Source organism: Lates calcarifer, linkage group LG23 (genome assembly GCF_001640805.2).
Source record: "Lates calcarifer isolate ASB-BC8 linkage group LG23, TLL_Latcal_v3, whole genome shotgun sequence".
Taxonomy (NCBI): domain Eukaryota; kingdom Metazoa; phylum Chordata; class Actinopteri; family Centropomidae; genus Lates; species Lates calcarifer.
The window spans coordinates 15,061,271-15,073,493 of NC_066855.1; the positions used below are offsets into that span (position 1 = coordinate 15,061,271).

The 12,223-nt window shown below is 40.4% G+C and overlaps 2 protein-coding genes across 10 annotated transcripts in view; one reads left to right on the plus strand and one right to left on the minus strand.

Moving 5' to 3' along the window:
• Window positions 1–2,054, plus strand: part of etv4 (ETS variant transcription factor 4) — a 34,956-nt gene extending 32,902 nt beyond the window's left edge. For all 9 annotated transcript variants that reach the window (XM_018679359.2, XM_051066194.1, XM_018679363.2 and 6 more), the window contains 2 exons: window positions 591–692; window positions 1,547–2,054. In XM_018679359.2, the coding sequence (XP_018534875.1) occupies window positions 591–692; window positions 1,547–1,774 (330 nt within the window). In that variant the 3' untranslated portion in view covers window positions 1,775–2,054. The remainder of the gene's footprint in view (window positions 1–590; window positions 693–1,546) is intronic.
• A 140-nt stretch (window positions 2,055–2,194) lies between these two features.
• Window positions 2,195–11,818, minus strand: LOC108885155 (ATP-dependent RNA helicase DHX8). The gene is made up of 23 exons (XM_018679356.2): window positions 11,667–11,818; window positions 11,445–11,530; window positions 11,289–11,355; window positions 11,112–11,200; window positions 10,815–10,921; window positions 10,334–10,666; window positions 9,840–9,984; window positions 9,414–9,605; window positions 9,224–9,311; window positions 9,041–9,138; window positions 8,552–8,699; window positions 7,850–8,031; window positions 7,431–7,625; window positions 6,667–6,852; window positions 6,348–6,558; window positions 5,977–6,158; window positions 5,612–5,752; window positions 5,275–5,430; window positions 5,006–5,143; window positions 4,714–4,842; window positions 4,282–4,478; window positions 3,915–4,094; window positions 2,195–3,161 (listed from the first exon to the last, which is right to left on the minus strand). Exons 1-23 carry the CDS (start codon window positions 11,767–11,769, stop codon window positions 2,942–2,944), a joined length of 3,573 nt encoding a protein of 1,190 aa, XP_018534872.1. The 5' UTR covers window positions 11,770–11,818; the 3' UTR covers window positions 2,195–2,941.
• Window positions 11,819–12,223: the final 405 nt, after the last annotated feature.

Genomic DNA, 12,223 nt, shown 5'->3' on the forward strand with positions numbered 1-12,223 from the left:
TGCAAAATGATTTGATTAACTTCTCTTTGCCTGTGTGGGGTTGTTGTGAGACGCTAATTTTCTATCAGTCAGTGGTCCCTTGTCAGCTCAGAGTTCACTCCTGACTTAGGGCTGTATTTCATGGCCTGCCTCTGACAACCAGCCATGACTCTTATTTCACTGCGAACACTGTGGGACTCTGGTTGCATTCAAGTGGTAATGGGTTACATAAAAAGGAAGTGAATCCACATGTGGGGACTCGCCCTGGTCTTGGCATGTTGACGCTGTTGAGTTAAAGAGCAGAGAGGACTTTGACTTGACACAGAGGACCCCTAGTGGTCACAGCTCTAAATTACAGACAACTGTGTCTGACAATGATTTTGGGAATATGAACTTCAGGAGAGGAGAAAAAACGCTGACACAATCAACTCTCATCTGTTGATGTGTCATTTGAGTAAGGCTATATTCTCAAGTCCTTCAAAAGCATGTAAATAATCACTCACCTTTGAATGAACCTCACCAAAGCTTAAATATGCCAAAAGCATAACCACAGCATTTCCTTTTCTGCTGTCTTCTCTCCCTATCTGCCTCCCCTTACTCCCCCTCCTCAGGTTGCCAGGCTGTGGGGCATGCAGAAGAACCGTCCAGCCATGAACTATGACAAACTCAGTCGCTCTCTGCGCTATTACTACGAGAAGGGAATCATGCAGAAGGTGCAAAACACACCCTTGTTATATTCTAAGCTCAAAGATGTCCTTATTTTTCAGAAGTCATCATCTTCTTAACTTCCATTATTGTCTACTAAGCTTCACAATTGCTTAGGTGTCTGTCCATATCATGGCCTTCCATGTGTAAACGTGGTTCACTTTATGGTACCACTTTCTAATGAATGGCTTTATTAATGTCTGTGAAGATTGTCAGTCATCCAGGTCATGGCTCTCTAAGAATAGTTGAATCAAGGAAAACTGGACTTGGTTATAGATACTTGAAGATGTTTCAGCTCTTATCCAAGAGGCTACTTCAGTTCTGGAGAACTGCCTATTGGATGAGAGTTTAATTAATAGTTAGAATTAGAATTAATAGATTACAGTAGATCACTGAAACATCTTAAATGGTTTAATAGTCATTATAAAGACAATAGTTACAACGTATCTCCTCCTAAGGTAGGAGATGTACCATAAAATGATATCCATGGATCTGTTGTAGTTATCATAATATGAATACACAAGGAAAGCCACAATATGGAAGTTAAATTTGGCAGACATAAGGTTTTAGTGACAGTGTAAACTGAACTGTCTCAGCTTGTATCATATCATAATTGCATGTCAGCTGAGGTTACAGTAACTACTACATTCACCATTAGGATACATTTTTATTTGTATCTTTGTAGAATGGACTAAATTTAAAGTTTCAGTGGCCAGACTTGCACATTTGTTTACCTACCTACCTAATCCTGTAACAGCATCAAAAGGCATCATCTGGAGCATTGTGTAATAGTGTTAAAGGCATCTAACATAGTACTTATCCATACTATATGACTCAAACCATCTCCTCTCTCTCTCTCCAGGTTGCAGGGGAGCGCTATGTTTACAAGTTTGTCTGTGAGCCTGAGGCCCTCATCTCCCTGGCTTTCCCTGACAATCAGCGGCCCAGCCTCAAGGCCGAGTTTGAGCGCTACGTCAACGAGGAGGACACAGTGCCCCTATCTCACCTCGACGAGGGAGTACCCTACACCACAGAACAAGCCCCCCAAAACATGGGCCCCCAGCCCTACTCCAAAGGCTACATGTACTAAAGCTAGCCCCCCCCCCCCCTTCTGTCCTTTCTCCTTGCCTTCAGAAATCTCTCTGTTGTACCAACTCATCATCATACACACCCTGAGACCCCATGCACCTCTTGCACATGCCCACCCCATCCACTTGTATATAACGCTATGGTGTTTTTGTTTTAAATTAATCTCATTAGGGATTTTTTTTTTGTTTTTAAGAGCTGCATTCCTCTCACATCTGAGTACTATTCAATCCATAAACATGACTGTGGTTGAAAAGATTGCTTAATAAATACCCATAATAATACCCAAACGTACGTCCAGACTATTATTTTCTGTTGTTGCTATGAGTCACATGTGTCTGTCTTTCCTTCTTTAAACTTTTTATGAGCGAGGAGGATTATGGTGAGCAAAAGCAAACAGTTTTCATAATAATTACGTAATTCAGCTATTTAGGTTGTTTAAAAGAATAATTTGCCATCTTAGGAAATTTGCTTATTTACTTTCTTGCTGAGAGTTTGATGAGAAGATTGATACCACTCCCACCTATGTAGCTATGGCCGACAACTACATGACTTGGCATTAAGACTGGAAACCACTAGTTTGGCTCATTTTTCCAGTTTCCCCAGCTTCCATTCTTTATGCAAATCTATGCTAACCAGCTACTAGCATCATCTCTATATTTACTGTACAGACATTAGAGTGGTATAAATTTTCACATCTCCCTACAGGAAAGCAGATAAGCATGTTTCACAAAATTCTAAACTATTCCTTTAACAAAAAATAGAGCATTTGGCATTAATATTAATATCTATCTCTAACATAAATATTTGCATAGATATTTCCCAATATCTATGCAAACAAGACAGTGGATAATTATTCTTAAAAATAATTAGCGTAGTCACCTACATGTTAAACCTTTCATAGAAAATACAGTATAGGAAATTTTGATCAGCTCAAGTGTTAACACTTGACAACAGTAATCACATAGCTAAGATGGCTAAAATAAGTATTACTGAACTGAATTAGTAAAGCTTATGTATTATGAAAAAACATTCCTTCAAGACAATTAATTAATTACTGTTTGGTCAAAGGTTTAATTTAAGCTTTCAAAATAAGTGTTTTTTTTCCTGCCATCGGCTGTCTCAGTGTATACTACACAGTGTGTCCACCTGGTATGAGCCTGAAGCATTCTCAGCGTCGTCTGAAGGCGCGGGAGATCCTCCAAGCATTGGGCTCCTCGTAACGGTTGTAGAGAGGTTCAAGTTTCTGCTGCCTCTTCTGCCTGCTGAGGCGTGTGGGGTCGCCAACTCTGAAGAAAGCCGGTGCGAACTCCACCAGCCAGCGAGGGTCGATGGTGGTCACCTCCCGCATGTACTCCTTGGTTGTCAACACCAACTCATGGTAAACAAGCCTGAGGAAAAAAGAGTAAGGACAGAAACACAGTTAATAATGCTTAGGGTTGCAACTAATGATTATTTTCTTCAACAATAAATCACTAAGTGAGCTGAAATGATTAGTCAATTAATCAATTTGACCATAGACATACAATTAGTAATTATTTTAATTAACCAATAATGTCAATGACTTTTTATGCAGAAATGGCAAACATTCAATTGTTACAGGTTCTCAAATGTGAGGATCTAAAGCTTTGTCCTTTGTGATAGTAATATCTTAGGATTTTGGGCTCTAGGAAACTAAACTTTTCCTCATTTTCCTATTTCTTTTTTATAGATAACAGTTGATTGATTAATACAAAATATATCAACTAATCAATTATGAAAAAAACATTAGTTTTAGCCACAGTCACAGATAAATTTTCCAGATTTATTGATAAATCATTTAAAGAAAAAGTAAAAAAAGAGTAAAACATGAAAACCCAAATATCGGTTATCTACAATTTAAGAAAAAAAGATTGAAGGTGCTCCAATCAGTTCAACATTTGACAGTTTTGCTTTAAGAATGAGCTGATTAATTTTGATGATTAATCATTTCAGCAATAGTAATGATTTCCAAGTGATCCATACAAATTAATTAATCAGGCGACAAGAGGACACAGCCATAACAGCTCTAAGTAATGCCCAAGTAATGTTTTTGGGATGTGGATTAAAATCTTTTCATTAATGTGAGACTAATCCTCAAAATTCAGTGCAAAATGAGGACTCACCACTCTGGTTGGCGGTTGAACAAAGTGCTGGAGGGGTGGAGGTACACCACCTGCTGGTCAATCAGGGTACGGTAGCCATCCTGAGGGTGCTTCCTGGCTGCGTTCCTGAAGAAACCACTGCAAATAGCTTTCTGGACTCGCATCGTGGCCTTTCCACAAGACACCACGTCCAACTTGTGCCTAAGAAATATTTAGGCTTATTTAATATTTGGACACTACACTGAGAAATCAGTTATCTGTAACCAAATTGTAGTTTTTCTCAAAACAGATTGTTTGTTTCCCTAAAATCTGGCATATAAAGTGCACTGTATCATTTTTCAAAGGTACAACAAACACTGAAATACACAGGGGGAAATCAAATGACTACCTGTCCATGATGCTCAGCATCTGCTTGCGGATGTCCTGAGCTCTCTTTAAGGAACGAGCCTGGATGAAGTTCTCAAAACACCAGGGGTTGGAGAACTTGTTGTTCTTCCAAGAGTTGTAGACAGCCAGCAGTGTAAGGTGGTCTCCCTCAGGCTGGAAGAACTTTGTCTTCCTCTGGTCGGCCTGGGCCTGTTTGTCCTGCAAATGGAAGGATTGAATTTTGTTTTTGTGACTTTTGAGGAGACCGTGAGTCTGATATAGTCTGACATGAGAATTTACAGAGGTGTTGTTGCCTTGAAAAGGCTTAAATTATGCTTTCCCACCAAAGATGTTGGAGAGAAAAAAGTGTTGTCATGAATCAAGTATTCGTGTGTGTATGAGATAATTCTGATTTGAAGAGAGCTCAAGTTAAATTAGGTGTATTAGCACATACCTTTGGTCTATAAAAGATGTTCTGAACAGACAGCATGGAGACGATGGTGAGCATCTCTTCACTGCAGCCCAGGTGGACAGACATGATCAACATCTTACACAGCATGGGCTCCAGAGGAAACTCAGCCATCTGAATCACAGAGACAGGTGTGAACACACAATTTAAGACAAAGGACAAAGATATTGTTCTCTGGATTATTCAAGCTCTACTTTAAGACTGCACACTGACTATGACAGTAATGTAAATATAACTGTGTAACCAATATAATAAATGCTGCTTTTCTTATTCTTACCCTTCTACCCAGCCGTGTGAGTAATCCTTCATCGTCTAGAGCTCCCAGAGTGTAGAGCTGCTCCATGGCTGTGATCAGAGTCTCCATGGGAGGAGCGTCCATGAAGTCAAAGGACAGGAGGTCATTGATGCCCATGGCCTGTGGGAGGAAACACAAACACAATCAGATAGGAGATAACCAATTAAACTAAAAGACAGACATGAAGACTGAGAAAGTTGCATATATCCACTGCATAAGCCCAGCACACTGGCAGCAGAGGGACAGTTTACCTTCAGAGACAGCACAGTGCTGGCCAAGTTGGTTCTCTGGATCTCAGGTACATTGGTCGTGAGCATCTCATCTCTGTAGGCTCTCTCAGTGTAGAGCCTGTAACACTTCCCTGGGCCTGTTCTGCCAGCTCGACCTGCCCTCTGCTTGGCCTGGGCCTAACAAAAAAAAACAAAAAAAAAAAGGGTTCTGAGGAAAGAGATGTCCATCTATCAAATCACTACCAGTGATATATTTTTCTGTTGTTCAGCATAGAACAAAAACTACTGAAGTTACCATGATGGACAAATATAGAATGATTAATTTCCCACTGATAAGGACTGTGTTAAAATAAATTACCTGTGATATGGGAGTCACCACAAGCTGGTCAATGCCGGTCTTGGAATTGTACACAATCTGCTTGACAAAACCAGGATCCACCACATAGTAGATTCCATCAATAGTCAGAGACGTCTCAGCAATATTTGTGGCAATGATGACCTAGTTGTAAGCAAAAGAAACAGAAGTAAGAGAATTTAGACATACATTTATTTATATGGTGTATACCAGTAATACCTATAGAAGAAAGACAGTGGTATTATCAGTGGTTGTCTCACTTATCGTACTGTATTCAGTAGAGAAGTGTCATTTTAGAGACTGAATAAAATAGGAATAGGCTATTTTTTTAAAATCCACAGGAGTCCTAGTTTTTTCCAGCACATTACCTTTCTGCTGCCTGGAGGTGCAGGATCAAAAATCCTAGTCTGCATCTCACTGGGCAGAGCAGAATAAACTGGCAGAATAATCAGTTCAGGAACATCAGGCCCCAGTGACTTCATTCGCTCATACAGGATCTCACAGGCGGTGTCAATCTCTTCCTGTCCAGTCAGAAATACCAGGATGTCACCTGGGCAAAAGAGAGAGAAAAGGAATGTTTTTAAAATTCTAATTCCTTTTTTTCCTGCAGAGACATGACTGAGTTTCTTATACATGAAACAACACAAGCATAAAATACCTTAAAATACTCATTTATCCCCAGGACAACAGTGACCTTAAATTCAAGAAGGCTTAGGGAATCCTGTTTCAGCAAACATACCTGGGGGCTCGGCTAAATGGATCTGCATGACAGTGATGAGACTGGCATCCAGGTAGTCTGTCTCAGGCTCTTTGGTGTAGAGAATCTCCACTGGGAAAGTTCTTCCTGGGATGGTGAAGATGGGCGCTTCAAAGAAATACTGGGAGAATTTGACAGCATCCAGTGTTGCAGAGGACACTATCAGCTTCATGTCTTTGCGTTTCTGTATCGTCTAGAAGAGACAGTGGTAGTTATTGTATGTGAAAAAGCACTGTTGGTATGGAATTAGGTCATCTACTATTCTTTAAAACTTTTATATGGTTTGTAGAATGTAAAATACCTTCTTGAGCAGACCGAACAGCACATCAGTGTGGATTGTTCTCTCATGGGCCTCATCCAGCATAATGAGAGAATACTGGCTCATGTCTGGGTCCACCAGACACTCCCTCTGCAGCATACCGTGGGTCATGTACTTGATTACTGTCTCCGTACTGGTGCAGTCCTCGAAACGGATGGTGTACCCCACCTAAAAGTCAAGTAACAGTTTACATCCATGTCTATGCTGATTCTGACAGACCTTTATGTTGTAGCCATGGCAGTCGACAATGCTGTTGCTGTAAAGACCCTACAAATTCTAAAATGTGGATGCTTTACAAACATCATCATCCTGGCAGCAGCAGAGGATCTGTAAAACCACCACAGTTTGGAGGTAGGCACCAAAGATTATTGTCACCAATTCTGTACCTGACCAAATGTGAAATATATTCATAATCCCTCCCTTCTGTTCCTGACCTTTGGTGTTGAGTAATGGCCAGAAAAGTGTTTTGCACAATATTAAGGTGTCCCAGTGAAGCTGACCTTTGACCATTGCAATATACAATATCATGACATCACAATTTTATGTTATTAGATATTTGTGTGATATTTTGTCATGATTATGTATGAATTCTTGAGTTCACAGTCGCCTTGACCAAACACTATCCTCCACATGTTCCACATTCATTAGGATGGTACAGACAGATGGACAGATGGACGACCCAAAAACCTGCATCAAAACTGCAACTCATCTGAAACAGATCAGTTCTACTGGGGAGAGGAACTTACCTCTTGGCCTAGACAACAACCATACTCCTCAGAGACTCTCTTGGCCACTGACATGGCGGCTACACGACGCGGCTGCGTACAGCCAATCTTTCCCCGGGCAGTGTAACCTGCCTCTGCCAGGTACTGAGTGATCTGTGTGGTCTTTCCAGACCCTGTCTCTCCAACTACAATCAAGATCTGATTGTCATGGACAGCCTGTCAAGAGAGAGAATGGATCAGTAAGGAATAAAAACATGGGTGCACTGATGGCTCAGTGGGTAGATGTACATGTTATAGGTTTTAATGTGGGTTCAGGTCTAGTTCAACACCTTCAAGACATATTTCAAAAGTCACTTCCTCTGTTTCATTCAGGTTCCAAATCATTCCCCACTTTGTGCCAAGTAAAATAATGCACTGAATGTAATCACCACTGTTCATACCTGAATAAGCTGCTCTTTAAGCTTGAAAATAGGCAAGCTCTCTCTCTGCTGCAGGATGGAAAGCTCCGTCTTCTTGCCATAAGACACCTGGTTCCCTCCAAAGGCATATCTTTTCCACTCTGGAAGATCAATAGGCATAGCACCGATGCCTCTCATGTTGGCAGCGATCTGCCTTCCTTCGTCTTACAGGAGAGGAATCGAGAGATGTTAAGTTCCGGCAAGATCCATCCTGACCTCATGCAATCTACCATTTTGTTAAATTAAGATGAACTGCAATGATAATAAACTTCCCAACTAGATCTTTTTGTATTAAACTATGAGTCAGAGGTAGTGACCAGCTGGAAGGAACTTGTAAAGCCTCAGATATCCCCTCAGGCTACGGAAGACAGAGTCACAGTGCATTATGTCTGTGTGTGCCAGAATAAACTCATAGGGAAGCTAGATAATCATCTCCAGCCACGGCATAGTCACAGTGTAACAGTGCAATAGGCCTGGCACAGGACAGATTAGTTTTATCTTCCAAATTTTAAATCTCTGATTATTTTTGTCTCATAATTAGTTGACTGAGGGTAATATTTATGGCAAATATATTTCAATTTGCTCTGATTCTTGAGGATTAATGCAAGATACCACACCCTGCACACATTTAAATCTACAGTCTCATTTTCTGGAGCATTAAAAATGTGTAGTCTTGGTCCTTACAGTCAGGCATTGGGTCAATCCAGTGCTTGTTGAGACCAGTCGGGATGGAATCCATCTCTGCTGTGCGGGCCGCCTGCTTAATCTCTCGCCTCTCCTTAGCAAGAGCACTCTGCATCATGGCTGCTTGGGAAAGGGAGCCATCTGGATTCTAATGGACAAAGAACAGTTGTTGGTATGAAAGTAGAGAAACATTTGTCAAACTACATCAGTATTTACAGCACAAGCTTACGGATCCCAGTGTACTATCTGTTACATTTAAGATAAATGAAGATGAACAAATACACAGTGTCACTGATGCAAAGCACATACAACTAGACCTAGCCCATATCATCCAACTGCAGAGTTCTGGTGACAGCAGTGACAGACCAGTGTCCAATTCCAGTAAAACCAAGAACAAGAGCTACAGCAATTTCCTATAGATGTGTGCCCTCTACAGGCAACAAAAGTAAGAGGTGCTTTACAGGCAATGACTGGAATCTGGATTTATACCTTCACTATTTTTACTGGGCTCATGTTCAAGCTCCATTTAGTCTGTCCCCTCAGGAATGGTGGTTCTTCTTCAACCAGATCAATCTCTATGTCTTCATCTGTGGAGGGAAAATGTATAATTAATATACAGTCAAACTTTCATTTTGCAAAAACTTCAGAACAGAACAATGTGTAGAACTTTACCTTCATCATCATCTATTTTGGGAAGGATTCCTGTTTCCTCATCAAATTCTGGGAACTCTTCTTTAGGAAGTACATTTGCTGCAATCATCTGAAAGAGAAAACATTTTGTAAGATTTACTAAATACTTAAAAAACACAATTTCTGAAGATATCAAACTTAAGGAATTATTGAGAATGTGTTTGCTGAATACCTGTTTAATTTCCCATTTTTCAAGGTCAGTTATTTTGGTGAGCCGTTTGTGTTCTGTTAGGTTTTCCTCCATTTCCAGCATGCTGGATTCAGTGGGGCGGTCAGGGTTCCTCATGGTTTCGTCTCCAACTCCAGTGAACAGGTGTCTTCGTCGGTTGGGGTTCAGGTCCTCCCCTGTCTCCTGGTCTACATCCTAGCCACAATAACCACAATGAATCTCAACTGTTGTTTTTTTGTTGTTGTTGTTGTTTTAAAACAAATACATGTTTGTTTAAGGTAATTTTTGTTGGGTTTTACTGTATTGGAATCATATCCACAGAATAAGTATACTTAATATTTGACTTCCTGGCACTGACTAGAGATGTAAGACTAACACATGAATTACACTGACCAACACTTTTACAACATTATGATGACGTGGACTCACCTTCATGCTGAGGCTGGCTTTGGTTCCAGTGAATGACAGAACTTTGACTTTCACCTTTTGGCCTTTAGTGACGACATCAGCCACATTTGCTATACGTCCTTCTTTGCGCAACTCTGAGATGTGCACCAGACCCTCCCAGCGTTTTCTGCAGACAATGACAGTTACACACTACTGGTTAGATCCAGGATGCAAGAACCAAAAGAACATTATAGCTAGACACAGGAAATAAGCAAACCAAACAGAGAGGATGTTTTGTTTTGTCAAGTCAAGCCAAGTCAAGTACATTTCATTTATATAGTGCCAACTTTACATATAGAGCAGCAATAATGAAAAGAAATCATATTTTACGCTGATGAAATATAAAAATATAGTGCAAAAATGAATGAAGGTGGATTTAATGAGGCGAAAGAAGCAGAAAAGTAAAAAATCCTGAAAGCCAACATGAAAGGAATTGTGTCCATTGCTGTGAAGATGCTATCATTTAGCTTACTAACCTGAGGCCCTCTAGCTGCACAAAACAACCAAACTGCATAATGCTGCTGATTTTGCCGTTGTAGATGTCACCCACAACAGGCTCGTCTGGCAGAGGCTGATCCACAGGTCTATCACACCAGTACTTCTCTCCTCTGTTGTTGCTATTGTTGTTGTTGTCAGTGTCTCTGTCCGGGCTCGGTGGACGGTCACTCCAGCGAGACACCCGTTTCCTTCTCCGTTTGTGGTTCGTTTCTCCATCACGATCTCTTGATCCGGAGCGAGAGCGACTTCGCTTTCGTCCACTTTCTCTGTCTGCACCTCGACTCTGGTCACTGTGCAAATTCCCGTCTGACCTGAGGAGCAAATGAGACAACAGAGGTTCAAATTTTACTTTACTGCCAACGTATTGTTAGAGAGAGGTAATTAAATTTTTGAATATATACATAACCAAGCCACTTTATTTTCCAAATGGCAGGAATCCACTTTTACAACTAAGCTCACCTGTTATCAGAGCTTGTCCCACAAACATTAGGCATAAGCATCTCCAGCTCCTTCATGGCTGCTGCTGCAACCTGCTCATCATCTTTCTCTGTCTGAGGAGGGTGAACCTGGGGGAACCATAACAATTAGTGGCAGCAAATTTTATAAACATGGCACCACTGATTTCCTATTGAACAACACCTGTATTTAACTTCAGACGTTCACCACAAGATACAGGAGTTTACATGAAAATGAGAGAATAATGGCTTGATCACCTGACATCCTCTCTGCAGAAAGTGTTATAAAATGAAAACCTACCATCCACACAGAATCATCTGGTTTACATAAAGCAGGGTACTTCTCTTTCAGCTTGTCTTTTTCACTCTTTGGCTTGACCTCTGGCTGAACTGTTGACATAAACCATGGAGAACAGATTATGTTACAGTAGACCAATAGCTGAAAAGTATGAGCTATAAGCACATAAAGTACTTGTACCTTTACTTGTTGATGGTGAAGGCCGCATAGTGTGAATAATTCTGAGTAAATTACCAATAAGGGTATCCTGAAACATAAGAAATGTAGGTTTAAAACACAAGTCCACGGGGGCAACAAACTTGAAAAGATAAGCTGCTTGTTTTTCTACACACTTACTGTGAAATCTGCTCCATTTTCTGAAAGAACAGCTTTAAATTCCTCAAATATTGGGTGTTTTTCGGCGAGACTGATGACAAATTCAGCTGCAAAATAGTAACAGGTGTTTAGCTACACACGCTAATTGTATACATCCAGTTCAATTAGCACTGTCAACCCTGTTTGTGATCAAGCAAGTTAGCTAGTTGAGCAGAATACAATGCTGTCACATCGTAACGTTACCCAAATCTTTTTCGTTTAATCCCAGATGATTCTCCAACTCCGTGCACACCTTTGACACCAAAGATAAATATTCAAGACGTTTTATTTCGTCTAAAGCAGCCATTTTTTAGTTTGTTTGAACTTCTAACAGGAAGAGCTTCTACTTCTCCTTGTTTTTGCTCCAGTGACATGTTTGAGTACTGCTGCCACCTACCGGTCAACGGGCAGATAACAGTACAAGCAGTTCACACATTACAGCCTTGTAGTAAAACATTGACTCAAGTACTGCGCTTAAGAAAAAGTTTGAGATACTTATATTTCCATTTTAAGCCACTTGATAGTTCTATTACACGAACTTCAGATGGTACCTCTTCCTCCAACACATCTATTTTATGGCTATAGAAATTTGTTACTTTGCAAATTAAGGTTTACATAGAATATGATGGCTTATTGAATATAGTACATTGCTATGGAGTTAACTACCTAACAGTATATAAAGTAGTTTAAATTAGCTCCACCTCACTTAGCTACAATATCAAAATTCTGCAGGAGGTGGGCTGATTTTTTTCCTTTTATTG